The sequence below is a fragment of the Pogona vitticeps genome, chromosome 3 (assembly GCF_051106095.1).
Source record: "Pogona vitticeps strain Pit_001003342236 chromosome 3, PviZW2.1, whole genome shotgun sequence".
In the NCBI taxonomy this organism is placed as follows: Eukaryota; Metazoa; Chordata; class Lepidosauria; order Squamata; family Agamidae; genus Pogona; species Pogona vitticeps.
Window position 1 is genome coordinate 236,560,121 of NC_135785.1, and position 19,524 is coordinate 236,579,644.

The 19,524-nt window shown below is 41.6% G+C and overlaps 1 protein-coding gene across 3 annotated transcripts in view; it reads left to right on the plus strand.

Moving 5' to 3' along the window:
• The first annotated feature begins 1,937 nt into the window (after positions 1 to 1,937).
• Positions 1,938 to 19,524, plus strand: part of CCDC169 (coiled-coil domain containing 169) — a 33,332-nt gene continuing 15,745 nt past the window's right edge. For 2 of the 3 annotated variants that reach the window (XR_012085018.2, XM_020783840.3), the window contains exons 1-6: positions 1,938 to 3,539; positions 5,816 to 5,898; positions 6,366 to 6,476; positions 6,591 to 6,631; positions 19,144 to 19,242; positions 19,418 to 19,471. Coding sequence is in view for 2 of the 3 variants with exons in the window: in XM_020783840.3 (XP_020639499.3) it covers positions 3,334 to 3,539; positions 5,816 to 5,898; positions 6,366 to 6,476; positions 6,591 to 6,631; positions 19,144 to 19,242; positions 19,418 to 19,471 (594 nt within the window). In the remaining variant the exon portion in view is untranslated. The remainder of the gene's footprint in view (positions 3,540 to 5,815; positions 5,899 to 6,365; positions 6,477 to 6,590; positions 6,632 to 19,143; positions 19,243 to 19,417; positions 19,472 to 19,524) is intronic. The other variant, XM_020783841.3, reaches the window with a different exon arrangement.

The window sequence follows — 19,524 nt, forward strand, 5'->3', positions numbered from 1 at the left end:
ATGTGTGTTTGGGTTAAGGGATCTCAAATCCCCACCATTTGGCAACCACTGCCATTTCTCCCTCCTTTAGTCAAGCTCTCCCCCCCCCCCACCAAGGCCTTCTGCCATTCCTTCCATAAAGCAGCCTTAAATACTTGCAGATATGTGTCATTAAGTTGTTTCCACCATATGGTGATCCTATGAATTAATGACCTCCAGCCCTGCTCAAGCCTTGCAAATTTAAGATCATACATTCCTGTGTTAATCCATGTTCAGTCTTTCTCTTCTTACTGCCTTCTACTTTTTGTACCATCAGTGTCTTTCCAATAAACCTTGCTCAAAGTTAATTTAGTTTAGTCACATTAATTCAGTAATGTATACTAGATTAAATTAAAGAGTATGAATATGTTCTTAACACATTCAGAAAACTCGTACTACTAATTTTGCATTAGACATCCAGCAGCAAACAAGATGGATTTAAATCAAATTAATTTAAATTGTGATCTAAATTGTATTTTAAATGATAAAAATTAGATTTTTTGAAGATTTAAATAAAATTGATTTTAGAAAATCATTGCATTTTAGCCTCCCTGGCAGCAAAGCTTACATAAGTTTATAAAATCCTATATACCCTTTTCTGGAGATTTAGATTAGATTTTTTGATCAGATTAGGCATCCTTCAGTCTTGAAAGACTATGGCAACGTGCTCTGAATAGATGTCTTGGAACCGCGTCTAGTTTGGCTGAGAAGGCCAATTTGAGGGTGACCATCCCTTCCACGCTGAAGACAAATACAATCTGCCCCCTGTCCAGCTCCCTGATTTTGCCAGTTTCGGGACTGCCTGGGACTGCTGGACAAGTGTCTCTTCAAATTGGGAGAGGTCGTGATTCACCGCCTGCCTCCAGGCTGAACGCTCAGATGTCAAAGTTTCCCATCTCTTAAGGGCCATTCCTAAGGCCTTCAGATCCCGCTTGCAGATATCCTTGTATCGCAGCTGTGGTCTCCCTCTGGGGTGATTTTTCCTGCACTAATTTTCCATACAGGAGATATTTTGGAATCTGACCATCAGCCATTCTCACAACATGCCCAAATCAATGTAGACGTTGCTGTTTCAGTAATGTATACATGCTAAAAATTCCAGCTTTTTCTAGGACTACTCTGTTTGGAATTTTGTCCTGCCAAGTGATACCAAAAATGTGTCAGAGACAATGCCTATGAAACATGTATTCGCGAAGGCTTTCACGGCTGGGATCTAATGGTTGTTGTGGGTTTTTCGGGCTTCTTGGCCGTGTTCCTTAGGTGGTTTTTCCTAACGTTTCGCCAGTCTCTGTGGCCGGCATCTTCAGCAAACTGTGCTCTGGTGTAGTTTGGCTGGGGCGTGGAGTATTCATGGCTGTGAGATGGGATGATTAGTGTGTACAACACACCACAACAAAACACACTAATCACCCATCCACAGAAAACAATACACCCACAACAATATACACTAATCATCCCATCTCACAGCCATAAATACTCCACGCCCTAGCCAAACTACACCAGAGCACAGTTTGCTGTCCTCTGAAGATGCCGGCCACAGAGACTGGTGAAATGTTTGGAAAAACCACCTTCAGAACACGGCCAAGAAGCCCGAAAAACCCACAACAACCTATGAAACATGTTCAGCTTCCTCTCCTGCCATGCACAGAGGGTCCAGGACTCACTGCAGTACAGGAGTGTACTCAGGATACAGGCTCTATAGACCTGGATCTTGGTATATGCCAAGCTTCTCTCTGGAGAATAGGTAAAAATAGGTAATTGGGGAAAAATGGTAGTCATAGCAAGAGGCTTACCTGAAGGAGCCTGTCCCACTTCACAGGATCAAATGGAAACCAGTTTGCTACAGGAAGTACGTCTCCCATCAGAAATCCTTGCCCAAAAATTCAGAGCTGTAGAAACAACCTGTATTTCTCTGCAGGTCAAACGGGCATTTAAATATTGTAGATTTTGAACCTGTTTAAATGGGAGCAAACCTAGATTTCATATGAGGATGCTAGTTGTTCATCTTTGAAGTCTATCATCATAGCAAAGAACTGCACAATAATTTGTACCAAAAATCACCTAGTTTAAACCTTGGTCACATCATTCTTGATTAGGGTTGTCCCTTGAAGCTTAAACAGCATTACAGAAAAGGTGGGTTTAGTTTTGGCAAGCCGAGCACTGCCCTCAGTGCTGAGCACTAAAAACCCTTCAGTCATCCCGAAGGCTGATTAAACAATTCCATGCTATAAAGTTGACTGACTTTTTCAGCAACCTAGGTTTTTCTAGGTATAAAATACAACAAGGTGTATTCCTGCTGGTGGTACTGTGGACCTAACAGTGCAGCTTGCCAAGCCACCCAAACGACTGAGCTCACAGCAATAACAGGCTACTTTTCCACTGTTAGATTTAAATGTAAAGGTCTTGTACAACACTGTCCCTGCAAGCAGGGAAGGGATGGGTCCGGGGGTGTTGACTTTGGCATCCTTCCTTTGGCAATCATGCCCTGCCTACTTCTAGTTTTCCATCATCTCCAGACAGAACGGCAGCCATTGGTAAAGGACTGTGAGAGTTGTAGTACAGTGGTGGCTCGCTAGACGATGATAATCCATTCCACTGAAATCGCTGTCCAGCAAAATCATTGTCTAGCGAAAAGCAAATCGTTGTCTAGCGGAAATCGGTTTGTGAAGCAGGGACCAAACATTGTCCAGTGAAATTCCCCCCTAGGAATCAGTTTTGCAAATCGCTATAGGGATTGCAAAAAGTCAATGTCTAGCGAAAAAACTGTCACGCGGGGTAACTGTCTAGCGAGGCCCCACTGTACAACCATTTGGAGGGCCAAAGAGGACTAGCCTGCTGGTTGGGGATTTTGGGAGGTGTAGTCCAAGAATGCAACTTTTCTCAGTTCGGGGCTCTCTTTCTGGTCTACCCTACTCTATGACTCGTTACACCTAAGAGAAGGTAGTGCTTCCAGATTTTCCCCCCCTCAGGCAGATCTAAGCGCTAGCCAGCACATCCTTCCCTCCCGCGCACAGCTGCACTTCAAGGTCGAATAGAAACCAGGAGGGAGAGCCTGTGTGGAGGAGCCCGTAATCGCCTCAAAGTCTGTTCCGAGCTTCTTTCACAGCCCGACACGTAGGGTGCGGCTGGCTTTCTCCATGGGCGAAAAACGAGAGAAAGAGAAAGAGAGAGCGCCCTATGCGGACCAGAGGCGGCACCCCCCCCCCCCTTTCCAGGCAGGAGGCCGCCTCTAGAGCGTCCGAGAGGTCTCTCGGGAGGATGCGGTGAAGCGGGAGCGGGACGGGGGGAAGAGAGGCGGCGGCGGAGGCGGCGGCGATGCCACGTGACCCTTCGAAGCTCTGCCCCCGCCCGAGCTCCGCGTCTTCCGCCGGCTTCTCTCTCCAAGGCGATGAGGACGCGCCGCGTGTGCGGCGGCCCCCGAGGAGGCGGCGGCAAGCGAGCATGGGCGAAGGGGGGAACCCGGGCGAGTTGTCGCACCTGGAGGGAGCCGCGCTGGAGCTGCAGCAGGAGAAGCAGATGAAGTGAGTCCCTTTTGCCAGGAGCGCTGCGAAAATCCCACGTAAGGTGTCACCAGATTGTAATTTATTTCTTAGCCAACCTCTGGGCGGAAGACGTGGCTGTCCTCGTCCTCTGCAACCTTGTCCTCTCTCAGCAACCCTGCGAGGTTGGTCCGGTTGAAAGAAAGTGGCTGAGCAAAGGCCACCCGCTACCTTGCTTGACTCAGTGGGACCTGGAATCCTGATCTCTCAAGTCCCAGGCCGGCCCTCTTAACTAGGGTACTACATGTGTACCCAAGACAAAGTCTGATGGAAACTTTAAATCTAACAGATTTGTTTCACTGTAAGCTTTCAGGGTTTGCTGTTCATGTCTTCTAAGGGTTCACTCCACCATCTATGTGAAGAAACAGAATCCTAGAAAACTCACACTGAAATAAATCTTGCCAGTATTAAAGAAACCACAAAACATTTTAGTACAGTATTGTCTTTTTGTTATACTTGTGGACATTTTGTCTGTTACACATACTTACCTTTTTTAGGAAGATCTGTATTCCACTCTGAATGTTGACATCCAAGCTGACCTACTTTGGACCCACCATTCTCTGGAAAAGACGATGCTGGGAAAGGTGGAAGGCAGCAGGAAAAGAGGAAGCCCAAATATGAGACGGACCGACTCCCTAGACAGGGTTGAGTCTAGAAGAGCTAAGCAAGGCTGTCGAAGACAGGATCTTTTGGAGATCTCTCATTCATAGGGTCTCCATAATTTGGAAGTGAATTGATGGCACATAACTACAAAACAATCCACTCTGACTCTCCGTTGTTTTGCTTCAGTTCTAACTGGCAGACACAACTGCTCTTTTCAACACCTTCATGATTGTTCATTCCAAAACACAAGTGGGGTGTGGGGTTTGGGACAAGAAGCCATCAAGTTGCCTCCCAACTTTTAGCTGTGGAAGAATTATCTCCAAAATGCCTTGTCATTAACGTCCCTGCTCAGCTCTTCTGCAGCTCTGCAATTCTATGCATTGGTGGTCTTGATTTCCCTGTAACATGCACCTGAGGCCAGTGTATGAATTATTGTAGAGATTAGGCAAAAAGGCATTACGATGCAGATATCTTTCAACCCTTTCCTTTTCATCCAAACTTATTCACCCACCTCTAGGTGCAACTGAGGGGTTAAATGGCATTGAAGCATCTTTACAAATTTACAATTATATTCATGCTGGGCTATGGATGCACTTTGAATTTAGGAGACATAGGACAAGAGAGACGTGGTATAGCTTCTATGCTTGCAGGAAATATATGAGGGAGTTGAAATTAATGCACCTTCACATTGCACATGGAGAGATGCAAGCCATATATGCCCAATATATATTTTATTATTGAAAAAAGTATCCCTTAGTAGCAAAAATAGACCTGAGCATGGATAAAGATTTTAAATTTACCTGTCTAGTGTGTGTCTGAGGTGCCTTTCTAGACCCCAGTCTTTGCTAAGCAGCCTTAAATATAAGAAATAATTTTGAATCAATGACTGCAATTAAAGAATTAAAAGCAACCTAAAAATACAATTGAAATATACCAACAGAAGCTTATGATAAGCTTTCACAAAGCTTCAGATTTCACTATTCATACTGATCAGTATTGTAATGGCTGAAGTCCTGTTGCTTAGTGTAATAAATTGCAACGAGAGTAGGTCCGTTGAATCAGTGGGGATTTGGTGAGTCAGTTCCTTTGTAAGTTCCGTTGATTCAGTGGGACTATTTTAATTATGACATACTATTCAAAGCAACAGTATTTCAGCCAGTGTGTGCTAATTCTAGTGTTTCAGATTGGAATGACTTCTTTTGCAACCAAAGCATGAGTAATAACAAATTAAAACAATCAAACACAAGCAATAACTAATTAAAATGCCTCTATGGTGGAAATACATATGGCCTCTGTATGAGCAAGAGCTCAGTAATCCATTTGTCTTGGGACTTGCAAAATCTTAATGCAATTTTGCTCAATAGCATGAAGTCAAATTGCCATCTGTCTGCCATGTGAAAGTCCATTCCCAGCAAAATTCTGGGCAAGGGAGGGATCTTGTTGCTTGGGGTGACATCTGTTCCATAGCTTGGTATTCTCCATGAATTTGGAGTGCTTGGGAAGTGCCTGATTGTAGTTGTAAATCTGTTCAAAGAACCTCGCGGATCATGAAAAGAGATGTGTTATAAACATGAATACATTTTTTAATCTCTCTGAATGTTACGTTTTTATTGTCTGTTAAAATTATGTAACTACTTGTTCTCTCTGTGATGCAGAGAAATGCTAGAACTCTCAATATATGAAATGAAAAATGTAGTAGCAGAGTTGGAAAAAAGGCTCGACAGTGTTGGGAACGAAGGTAAGAGACTAGGTGCATGATCTTAACAACCCAGATGGCTGAGGACTGGCTAAGCTGAGACTAAGCCAGCAGAGGCTGAATCCAAACCTCAGCCAGGTGAAGGATGTTGGAAGTCATTCCGGGCTGCATTGACTCTGGCCTAACATTGTGCTGGCCTAATGACTGGGAACCTGGGCTGAGAGGAGTTTGGGTGTGGGATGATGCCTCAGCAGCTGTCGAGGTCCTCACATTTTCTACCTCATTTTTTGCTCTTCTGCGATTTTAGCAGTTGTGCTGGCACATCCTGTTCTGCCAGCAGAACTGAGATCAGCTGCATGAGCTGAGACTAAGCCAAAGGGAAGGGATAATGGGAGTTGTAGTGCAAAACAATTGGAGGGAATAAAGATTCCTCAGTCCTGCTTCAAAAGCTTTAAGATAGGTATGTAATCTAGGGACAGTAGCTACAGCGGATTTATTTTTGTTTTAAGACAATGAATGGAAAACCAGATATGAAACCCAAATAGAACTGAACAAACAGCTGGAAAGACAAATTGGACGTCTACAAGGAAAGATGGAACATGTTTGTGGCAGTCCAACGGGTAGGATTAATGTTTTCTTCTTTTTGTATGGTACTTCTTCTTTTTGTATGGTACTGACAGTTGCATGCAGGGATTTATATTTGCATGAAGCTTGTGTGTTTTTCTTATTTGTAGACAGATTGGCTTCTATTCGCTCCTTTGATCAAATGCATGTGGTAAGTATGATATTTAACTGAACAAATATCTAGAAATTTTGCTGTATGAGGGAATGTATATTTAATGCTACCAAAAGAGTTAACATCAGCAGTTTTGAGAAACATCTCTCCTTATGGTTTGTAGCATATGAAGTACTGTACCTTAAACTTTGCATAATGACTGGTCTTCTCCCCTGAATTCTTACATTTTTTAATATGGGCTTTTATAATTAATTATCCCAGCCATTATTGGTGTGTTCCCATGATAGTCATAGGGAAGCTTGTGTGTGCTAACTACCAGGCCATGATGACCCAGTCGTATGGACTCACTTAGGCCTGTGGGCACAGGAGGTGGTTGTGGGAGGCAGATGAAAGTATGCCTGTTGGTAGCTCTTCAAAATAATACCAGAGGAACTTGGAAAATTCCCCTTTCAAATATATATTAACTACCTGAAGTGCGGAACGGTCTCTCTCTCTCTCTCTCTCCCCCACCCCGTCCCATTTTTGGTCTCAACAATTCTTCTAGTGGATCAAAGCTTACGTGCATCAATGTAGTAATAATCTAATGCCCCATTTCCTAATCAAAATGAAGAGAGTTTGTTGGTCACTAATGACAGTTGTCCATGTCTACAAATACCAAACCAGGATGGACTATTCTGCAAACATTTGGCTTTTTACCACATGTTAATTTTACCTGCAAAGGTTAATGTGTTGCAAAAGTAGATACATCGGAAAAGCAGCCTCCCTAGCCTGATGCTTTCCAAACATTTTGGCTACCAGCCTATGGTCCCTAACCCTTGGGCATACTGGCTCAGGCTGATGGGAATTGTATCCCAAAACACTTGGAGGACACTAGATTATGAAAGACTATAATAAGCTATATTTTGAGGTATCATGGGGAGATGTTCTATGGTAAAGAAGGTTTTTTTTAGATTAGATTTTTTTTTCTGCATACAATTGATGCAAAAGGTCTATATTGTTTGCTGTATTTGAGCTATATCTTTCTCAGAGCTCTTTCTTGCTCTTTGTCTTTTGCAGCCCATTCTTATCTGAGCATTTCTGTTTTCCTAAGGACATCATTTTGCCATGGCTTCACCACCCCACCTCCCAAGTGGGGATAGAATGGAATAGATGAGCATGATTAGAGAGAATAGGATGGATGTGATGGGCAGAACAGAATAGGAAACTCTCTCTCTGCCTGTTAGGACTGGATATTGAAAATGCTACGAAATAAGAAGGGCATCTCAATGGCATCCTTGTTGTGAGCTCTATTTAATTGGTATGTTCTTTTGTGCCCTATATCCCTTATTTTGTATTGGCACTAATTATGAAGCAATCAAAATGCTCTCCCTTTGAAGCATGCTTTACTGCACTGTGAAATCTGCTTTCTGTAAAATGAGCCAGCCGGTGTCCTTTCATTAAGAGTGATTGCAGGAAATGGACAAAAGTTTTTTTTTCCTCCCAGAAATTAATGTTCCACATTTGGAAGAGGAACTTTCATCTTTTTCTCTCATGATGGTGCCTGCATTAAAGCATCCTAATAAAGAGAGCCTCATATGCAAATCTGATTATGAATATTGCAGAATTTCTGCAGACACAGTTATGGTAATAGCTGAACAACATTCTTCTTGGGAATAGTTAGGTGCATGTTATAAATTATGGCAGAGATATCCTACTCTCTAAATCCCACATCTGCCTTGATGTTGGGAAGCTAAGGGACCTGGGTTTCAGAATTGATAGATGTGGATAATGTTACTGTCAAACCCAGCATGGTGCTACAAGTGTGGTGCTTCTAATACTTGAGCTTGAGTATCTCCTAGTTATGAAAAAAAAACCTGATAAGCAAATAATATACAGCTGCAAAAATAGATATTTCACTTCTTTCCATTATGAACATGCTATGTAAATTGCACAGGAATTCATAAAGGAATATGGATTTCATCAGCCAAACCTAGCTGACAATAGTAGGACAATATTGTCCTTGACAATAACCAGATCGAAGCCCTGTTAATTGCCATCCAAGGAGAAAGAATCTGATGCTGCATCCCGTGTAACAGAATTCCCCTTGTCTATTCAGAAGACCCTCTTCAGCCTTAATGAGTCAATCCTATTATTCTGTCTTTGGATCTTCTTAAGGTTGTGTTTTCATTTATTTTAAAAGATATTTATTGTACATTCCTTTGAAAGAAAGATGGTTAATAAATACTACCATACCATAACATAGACTAAGGGTGGGAAACCTATGCTGCTACAGATGTAATTGGATTCCGTCTTCCAGCTTCCATTGGTCATTCTGGATTGCGGGACCTGGAATCCACCAACATCTGGAAGGCAACAGCCTCCCCATTCAAGGCACAGAGTGCTGTGTCCCTTCACCTACAAAAAAGCTACCAGAAGACTGGTTCTGACAGGAGAAATCCCAATGTTTCCCTTTTGTTTTCGATCTTCAAGAAGGATTGCTAGCTTTATTGTGCAGCATCTTCCACTTCTGCCATTCACTTCATTGTTTAGAGGCTATGTCACTGTTAGTTATCTTCATAGCAGGTGACAAAGCACAAATGAAACTCTTAAACTGGTAAGTACTTTAGTTATAAAGTTTCTGGGCTGATCCTGTGGTCCATTCTCAGTATTGTGCTAGTCCTGATCAGTTCCTCCTCATTATTTTACATTACGTTTTTAGTCCTTTCTTGTGGAGAACAAGAAACCACCACTTAAGAAATTATATTTTCAGTTGGTTACAATGAAGAAGTTAGATCTTAAATGGATAGTATGGGAATAAGTTTTTGTGTTTCAGAAACAATTAACCCACTTCCCTAGGAATCAAGCAGTGACACACACGCACACACGCACACACGCACACACGCACACACACACACACACACACACACACACACACACACACACACACACACACACACACACACACACACACACACACACACACACACACACACACACACACACACACACACACACATCCATTGGAAGATGTTTAATTCCTATTTAAATTTTCCCTTGTTGGGAGTTCTTGCAGGCAACTGCAGAAGAACCAATCTTCTTTAGCCCTGCTTCTTAATATTTGATGTGAAGTATGGACTGCTTCTGTTTAGAGGCATTGGGGAAATTGCCTCTGTACAGAGAGAGGGAGCTGCAAGACGGCAGAAAAGGCACACGTCCAATTGCACTGGAAAAGATTGCATTTCTTGGAGTGATCTCCTTTAAATCAACCCTACTGTCTGTTGGGGGATTGCTTCAGCCCAGCTCCCCAAAAGTAGAAGCCTTATAGCTGTGCCAAAAAGGTCCAGCTTAGGCATGGCTCATGGTCAGCTAGAGCACAATCCACCATAATGTCATGTGTTTATCAGGAAATAGATTGCAGTGGACTGCTCCATAAATGGTCCAAAATATGATCTATTTCCTTGTGTGATCATATCCAGGGACACTTCTGTCATGATTTTACATTTTGAACTATACATGAAAGTAGCTTCTACATGACATCCCCCTCCCCCAGTTAAGGTTTGCAAGTACAGTGGTGCCTCGCTTGACAAGGATAATCTGTTCCGTTCAAATCGCTGTTAAGCAAAATCCTCATCAAGTGAAATGAAAAAGCCCATTGAAACCATTGAAAACCGCTCAATGCGTTCCAATGGGCGAAATACCTCAGCATCCAGCGAAGATCCTCCATAGGGTGGCCATTTTCTGGTGCCTGTAATGCGAGGAATCCGTCCTAAGCACAGCAGGGAGCCATTTTAAACAGGGGACGGCCATTTTGAAACCAGACGATCAGCTGCTTTCTGATCATCGTAAAGTGAAAAATTGATCCCCGAAGCAGGGAACCAATCATCGTGAAGCAATTTTTCCCATTTAAAACATCGTTTTGCGATCGCAAAAGCAATTGCAAAAACTTCATCGTTAAGCGATTTCCTCGCCTAACGAGGTAATCGTCAAGCGGGACACCACTGTATCCTTATTTTAAGAAGAACAATGTATAGAATAATCACTGTTTTTTAAAGGTCCTTTGGAGCTTAAAACAGTCATTGAGAAGAGGGAATTATGTCTACATTTGTAACTGTGTGTCCTACAACCTTCATCATTTTAAAAGTAAAAGGCTTCTGGGGAGATGCAGGAAGTTTGGAGTGGGTGGCTGGGACACAGGGGGGCTTGTACCAGTGCTGAAGCAGGCCTTCAAAGCTGGAGGGGAGCTGGACCTTTGACCTTTGTTTTGTGCTGTAATTTAAAAAATATTTTAAAAAAAGAGAAGTTGCCCATTCCTGCTATATACCAACATCCCATGAGTGCTTTGATGGAGTTCCTGCATGGCAGGGGGTTAGACTCGATGGCTCCCGTGATCTCTTCCAACTCTGTGATTCTATGATCCTTCTGTTACAGTTCGTGTGGATTTGTTTGCCCTTCATTTTTGCACACATAGCACATGTACATCAGAGGACCACTAGAGGGACAGTAAGAGACAGAAACGAATCTGTTTACTCCACAGCAAGTTTGTCGATGCAGACAACCAGCTGTCATTTTCACAAATACTTTTACTTACAAATAAGCTGTCTAGTCTTCCAGTATGGGTGAGTTGCAGATGTACTTGTCTGATAGCACCCCAGGTTATTTTAAGTGGAGGATAGTGTTCCTCGTGGTGTCACAAGGGCTGTGAGGAACTTTGTGGGAACGTCAGTGTTTCTTTACTGAGGCACTGCCTTTATAATAATAATAATCTTTGAACTTCAGAGCTGGAAGGGACCTCTCATAAAACTTTGAACTGGAGGCCTGATTGAGGACGTACCATTCCAGTGCCGCCTGCATTTTGGTAGAATGTGCCTGCTCTTCCCAGTATTCTCTTAAATATGTTTTGGGAAGAACAGCAAGCATTCAAGGGTAGTCAAATAATAAGGATTTATTGTAAACTTTAAACACTAGCCACCAGGTGGCGCTGCATCAAAGTCAGAAAATAACAAAGGAAAAAGAAAAAATAAAGAAGACAAAACCATTGCGGCAGTTTAAAGACTAACTGCTATGTTTTAATGTGAGCTTTCATGGATAAGTCCACTTTTTCAGACACTTCCTCAAACATATTTCAATACGTTTCAGTTTTGGAATTTTTATCTCATGTCACATTTAGAGACATTCAATATACTGGGACAGTGCAGGCTGGCTTTGAGTCCCATTGGCTACTGGGATATCTTTCCAGCTTAAAATTGCTTTGGTATCACCTTAGGTCATAGTCACTGAATTTGCATGTTTCACATCCAGTTGAAGAATATACTTTATCTTCATTTTTGTTATAAGCATTATTCCACATAGCATGAAAATTCAGTATAGGTAAAAGGGTATTTTGATTTCAGTAGAAGAAAAGATGCATTCCTTGTGTCCTTTGATTTCCATGTGGGAAACCTGATACAGATTTAAATCCATCAAGAAACATCACAGGTGTGCCCAAAATGTTAAAATAATTAAAATAAATTGATTAACCCAAAGGTGCTTGTAGCCATTTAAAAGAGGAGATACTGTCCTCTTTGTGTTTGATTTCAAAAGGAAAGTTGACTAGATTACAGGATCTTCTCTCTGCCTGTCACTTTCCATAGCACGTTAGGCACATATATATTGCATCTGTGCCTGCCCATCATGGAGAGAAGGTCAGGAAAAACTGAAGTTAGAATGCCAATTGTCCAGTGTGCTGTATTGCTCAGAATGGGATTACAGTGCTGCCTTGCAAGACGAGTGCCTCGCGGGACGAAAAACTCGCAAGACGAACGGGTCTTGTGAGTTTTTTGGTGCCTCGCAAGATGGGCCATCTTGCGATATTTTTCGTCTTGCGAGGCGGGTTTCCCATAGGAATGCATTGAAATTAAATTAATGCATTCCTATGGGGAGGGGAGTCAGAAACCAAAAAAAAAGTCAGAAAAAAGTCACTTACCAGTGACTTTTTGAGAGGCAGCAGCAATGTGGTCACCTCTCAAAATGGCTGCCAACTTTCTGCTGGTTGCCGACTCTCAGCTGTTCGGCACTCTGTTCACACAGAGTCCGGCTGTCCCGGGTCTACCAAGGCACTGTGAGGAGCGGGGCTCAATCTACTGTACCTGGTAGGTGACTTTTTTCTGACTTTTTTTGTTTCTGACTCCCCCCCCCCACCAGGAATGCATTAATTTAATTTCAATGCATTCCTATGGGAAACTGCACTTCGCAAGATGAAATTTTCACTAGACAGCATTAACCGTGGAACGGATTAATTTTGTCTTGCGAGGCACCATTGTATTCTGTATGGTAATACTTTTATCAGAGTAGCAAAATATGCAATTTATGAGGCTGACAAGTTGCCCTCATAGCAGATAGCTGTTATTACCTTGACTAAATGGGTCCCTGCTCTTGCTGGAATAGTAAGTTGCTTGTGAAGCATTTTATCACATAGGCAAAATGGTGTGGGTGCAAAGTGCAGGTAGACTAAGTGCAGATTGTTGCTCGATCTGCACTTTCGGACTCTATGAATTCCCTGTGGGTGCAAAGTGCAGGTATACTAAGTGCAAATTGTTGCTCAATCTGCACTTTCGGACTCTATGAGTCCCCCCCCCCAATTTGTTTTGTATTATCATTTTTTTGCATGTCCAGCTGTCAGCCATGAAAGAGATTCTTTTGCAAGGCAATGATATTATAAATTGACCTTGCTTCCAAAATTGGCTGGAGAGCTGGCTGATTATGTCATAGTGACTTTTAGTAAATTGTTGTTCAACCTTCATTTTAAAAGCACCATACATGTTTTGAAGATTGTGTTTTTCTGTGCCTCCCTTTATTATTTTATCACTCTGTACACACAAAATTTCACAGGTTGACACATTAGATGCGACCATATACTAAGTGAAGCCATTGATTTGCATAGCCCAGTGTTATCCGTTCTGACCGGAGGGGTATTCCAGGATTTGTCCTGTTGCCTAGTTGTCTCCCATTTCAATAGTAACCAGGCTTGATCCCACTTGGTTTCAAAAATCTGATTTATTTGATATGCTACTCTAGAGCCAAGAGCTCATAGCGTTTAGTCACTGTACTATGCTAGCATACATCCAAATATTCTCACAACATTCCATCCCACTAGGTCTCTTTTCACTTTTCTGGGACAAGCATTGAACTGTTAAATAGCTCAATGGTTTAACATCTGGCTGCACAACTGGAGGTTGGGAGTTCAGTTCCCTGCTGTGCTCAGTGATCTACAGGGGCTGGGCTCAGTGATCTACAGGGTTCCTTCCAGCTCTGCAATTCTAAGACGATGACGACAATACTACCATGATGAACAAACCACTTAAATCCGGACAGTAGGACTAGAATCCCAATCCAGAATGTCCTATATTGTTGTTTCTGAATCTTTCCTCCAGTCATCAGCACCACAGAAACCTAAGCTACAACTTACCAAGAAACTGAACAGAGCTACAATCTGGTCTGTTCTCAGTGGGCAGTCTAAATTATACTGCTCTGTCCTGGTGGTTCTCCCTGACACAGATGCAGAAATAATTTCTCATTGTAGAATTTTGTTTTCTTTGAAAATGTCACCGGTAGAAAAAGTGCAATGCATCTTGAATGGAACTTACATCGACACCCTTAAGCACCATTTTGGGCAACAAAAGATTACTTGTTTATTTCCACGCTCTCTTATTTTATTGTTTTTGCCTCTTGAGTGAGATAGGACAAATGTTTGCTTAGTTTTGTGGTGACATTCATAGTTCACCTTGTCGGTTCTCAAGAGAGTTTCATGACAGATAAGACTTATCACTTGCAGTGTGTTGTCAGTCTGTCTACACGACAAAGATATTTCTTCCACTTGGTTTGAGAGAAAAACACCCACATTTTAAGATGTATTTTGCACTCCAAATATAGGAGTTTTATTTCTAACACTTCCATCAGAGAACAAGACTGTTCTAGTTTACATATGCAAATACGTGGATTTCTCCCTCCTGTATATGTAATACATGTTTTAAAAATATGATTATAAGCTTTTAAAAAATTCACCTGCAGTGGGCAGCAAGCTGTGGGATACTGGTTCATTCCGGTTTATAATCATGTTTTTAAAACATTTATTACGTATGCAGGAGTGAGGAATCCACATATTTGCATATGTAAACTAGAACAGTCTTGTTCTCTGATGGAAGTGTTAGAAATAAAATCCCTATATTTAGTGTGCAGAATACCTCATGGTTTGTATTGATGTTGCTGCTGCCCAGGATCTGGTGGGACTTGAGAGATGTTTAGGTTTTCATAGCTCCATGGACCTCCTGGTCAGGCTCTTCCACCCAAAGCTAATGGCTTTTCTAGCAGCCAGGTTAATTAACCGCAACTGATACAGTGGGGTCTCTACTTAAGAACTTAATCTGTATTGGAAGGTGGTTCTCAAGTTGAAAAGTTCTTATGTTGAATCTGCATTTCCCATAGGAATGCATTGAAAACCATTTAATCCGTATCTGCTCTTTTCCGTCCATAGAAACTACAGTGGAACCTCTACTTAAGAACTTAATCCGTTTTGGAATGGTGTTCTTAAGTTGAAGCAAAATTTCCCATGGACTGAAAACCAATTAATCCGTTCTGGCTGTTTTTTTGTTATGTAGAGGTGCATTCGTACATTGAAGCATTAGTTCTCATAGGAACTAATGCAAAGCTGGTTAATACATACTCTACCACTAGGGGGAGAATTTTTTTTAACCTAAGATGACCTAAGGTTAAAAAAAGAGCAGGAAAGGTTTTTTTTCCTGTTCTTATCTTGGATTTCTGTTCTCAAGTAGAAGCAAAATTTAGCAAATGGAGCTGTTCTTAAGTTGGATTGTTCTTAAGTAGGGACGTTCTTAAGTAGAGACCCCGCTGTACTTGATGTGGGTGGGGTGCATGGCAGCACTACTCACCAAAGCTTACCCCCATGGGTGCTCTGTGTACTAGGTGATAAGCGTTCTGCTGTGCTATGTTTACTGTGTATAGGATGGAACTATGGTCTTTAAAACAAGCAAATATTTTTTTAAAAAAAGAAGCATTAAAAATGAACCAGCACACTTTGAGTTTATTACAACTGTTAAGAATTTCTTGGATCAAGAGAGTGACTAACAAACAAGTGCTAAAACTAACGAATTAAGATTAAGATATCATGAAATGTATCAAATGCAGAAAGCTAGGATACTTTGGCACAAAATGGGAAATTAAAAGCACACATTGTTACAGATGATCATTTAAGATAAAATAAATGGGAAAAGAAAAGGGGGAAGAACTTCTTTGCTGAAGAACCTAGGAAATACAGTGATGCCTTGCTTAACGAGCACCCCGGTTAACGACGAAATCGCATAGCGATTAGGTTTTTGCGATCGCAAAAGCGATCGCATTGCAATGTTTTAAATGGGGAAAAATCGCTTTGCGATGATCGGTAAACTGTTTCACTTACCGATTTTCGCATAGCAATGTTTTCCCAACAGCTGATCGGCGGTTCCAAAATGGCCACCGGGTAAAAAACATGGCCGCCTGCTGTGTTTTGGGATGGATTCCTCGCATACCGGGCAGTGAAAATGGCCACCGTATGGAGGATTTTCGCTTAAAGGTGAGTTTTTTGCCCATAGGAATGCATTGAAGGGGTTTCAATGCATTCCTATGGGCTTTTTAAAATCGCTTAGCGATGTTTTTGGTTAGCGGCGATTTTTGCTGCACCGATTAACATCGCTAAGCGAGGCACCACTGTAGTTCGAATGCAACAGAATAGGTTTGCTAACAACTGCAACAAAGTTGGACTAAGTGTGATCAAAGCACTGGTCAGAGAGGAGGTATAATATGGAACGTATTTTTCAGATTTGGTAATCTGAAAAGTAGGAGTTGAAAATTTACTTCTTAGAATAAAAAATATACTGTAATAAGATGCTGAAGACGTCATAATTGACCAATGATGTTCTGCATCCCAGAATATTAACATCACTGTTCAGTTATGAATGGCTTCAACATCTCATAATAATCATTATTTTTAAAGGAATTTCCCAAGTTGTACTTGGAGTCTGGGCCTAGAAACTGATGTTATATGTTTGAAGGTGGCATGAAAGGGAGATTTTTACAAGTGATAAATACATTTTTAATGTTGTTTATTACTTCTTTCCCTAAAAGAGTTAACTTGCTATCCAGTCATGGGAGAGCTTTTATTTGAACTCTGGTGTCTGTTTCAGATTTTTAAATTAGCATGGAGTTTTTTTCTAATATGCCAGCATCTTTTTGATAACTTGTTGCCTTTGCCCACTCCCTTGTAAACTCTGATCTCTGAATTTAGAGTTCAAAAATAGTCAGATCTCTTGTGGAACTGGCCTGATTTTTTAAAAATAAACAAATCCAAGGAGTTCTTCCTGCTATGTACTACTTGCCTATAATCTTCGTGTAATATAGCCCCTTACTTGAATCTTTAAAGAATTTCTGCAATCCAGCTGAAGGCCCACTGAGACATCTGTCAGCATTTTTGCCCAAATGTTCCTATGGCGTTCCGATGAGTACTGCCTATTGAGGGTACCCAATCATGGAAGTGCTCTAAGTGTGTCCAGGCCAAAAGGCTAATTGCCCTCTTCTGCAGGACTTTGCACTAATCACACAAAGGTGTCTGTGCTCTCAAGGGAGCAGATATGGGGTCAGGTCTTACATGTACCCCTCTACCCATAACAGTTATTTAGAGTTCTCCATAATTTCAGGCATAAATGCCTAAATGGCAGGCATGGGGACTAGAGTCACAGGACTCACTTAACGTCACACTGGAGACTCGACTTGTGATTCACAACCGATCCACCCCCTCTCTTTTTTCTGGGGGGAAAAAGCTAGTTTTTAATAGGGACTCAGATTTGAGGCTCGGGACTTGGTACCAAAGACTCAGACTTGGGACTTGGATCCAAAGACTTGCCAACCTTCCTTTTAAATGGTGCTTATATTGCCTTACAATGAAAAAAAGATCTTCCAGACATGAATATTACCATCTTTAAAATATGCAGGTTAGAGGTTAGTGTATTGGGAATGCAATTCAGTTAAACATCTCATTTTGCTTGTATATTACGTGGCTGGCTCCATTTCTATATCATCGTTAGCTGTTGCAGCCAAAACTAATAATCATCCCGCAGCCTTTTTTTTTTAAAAGCAGCCTTATCAGCTGGGGATGCCCAGATAACATTATGCTCCAGCTTGTCTCATCTCAAATAGTGTGATGAATAGTCAGTGATGATGGGAGTAGTAGTTCAACAACATATGGAAACACATTTTTTTTAGGAAGACAGGATTTTTTAAAAAGAGGAACACATGGTTTGGTGCATTGTTTTGAAATGGAACAGTCTGATTTGCAGATGTGGAAGTATTACGTTAAATTGATTTCTATCCTTAGGGTGCCTCTGGCTTCTAATTGTTGTCCAAGAAATGTTTTGTAAAACAGGAGACATCAATTCCATTGCGTTTCTGGGACTCCTACTGGCCTTGATATTCAGAGAAGGGAGAGATAAATAGATAACATTTCAACCATGTTCTCTGCTGCCAAGAAAAGTTATTGGACAAATATAATTTCACTAGTGGCCCTGAACAAATGAGAACAATGTTTACTTTATGGCTTCTTTAATTTGTTTAGCTATAATGGGATTCTGTGTTTTCCTGCTGTATTTGGGGTAGGAGACCATGTAAAGTTCAGGACTGAATTTTTCGGTTTCCAGGACCTACCAGAAGCTGCACCAATAGATGGAAAAAAACAACCCACTTCTTGTCTCTCTCTCTCTCTCGTTCTCGTTCTCGTTCTCGTTCTCTCTCTCTCTCTCTCTCTCTCTCTCTCTGTGTGTGTGTGTGTGTGTGTGTCTGTGTGTGAGCTCATCAGCTTCATTTGAGCCATGGTTAGTTAGTTCCTTGGGGGGTGAAGCCTGTGAATCTAAGGTTCACTGCAGCTTGTTCAAGTAACAGGACGTTCCCCATGCTATTCAAACTTGATCAAGTAAAGAAGATTTTAAATAATAAAGAAATGAGGCAGGATTTTACATGTCATGCAGAAAATGCTCTTGTTGAGGAAGCAAAGCACAGTAGACTTGTCCTTTCATTTAGATCAGTGGTTCTTAACCTTTGTTACTCGGATGCTTTTGAACTGCAACTCCCAGAAACCCCAGTCAGCACAGCTTGTGGTGAAGGCTTCTGGGAGTTGCAGTCCAAAACTCCTGAGTAACCCAAGGTTAAGAACCAGTCATTTAGATCACTAGTTAGTGATCTAGACTGAACTAACGGGAAATTCTTCTATTTTGCATAATGGGGGAATGTGGACAGCAAAGAGTTTTGCCGCCTTTCCCTTGCTTTGGGCAAATTAGCAAAAGACTTGTGAACAGCAAGAGGAGCAGTGACTGCAGTTGTGCAGCCCCTGAACGAGACAGCCACTGATTCTGGAGTGTGGTAATACATCAGGCGAAATCCAAAGAAACAAAACAAGACAAAAACATGTGGCAACTTAAAGACTACTCCTTTTCTGGTTTAGTTGAATAGCAAGGCAATAATTTACATTCCTGCTTATTTTGTTTCTGTATCAGGATTCATTAAATCAGTTTCTTAAACATCTGGAAGAGGAGAAGAAAAGTCTCCAGAACCAGCTAAAAGATTATGAGCTTAGACTGGAACAAGAAGCAAAGGTTTGAAACCACCACATGAAGTACATTTGCTGTATCTCCTGCCTTTGTTGTCTGATATGTCAATATTGGTGAGAACAGTGTAACAACTGCATATCTGTCAACCATCCAGAGTTATGCTCGTTTTCATCTTCTGTCCGCTCTTCTGCTTTAACCACTTATCTGTTTTGGACTTTAGGCTTACCATAAAGTTAATGATGAACGCCGTGCATACTTAGCAGTGATTTCACAAGTAAGTCCAAGAATCTCTGTAGCCTGATGAGAAAACATTTTATCCTAAGCTGA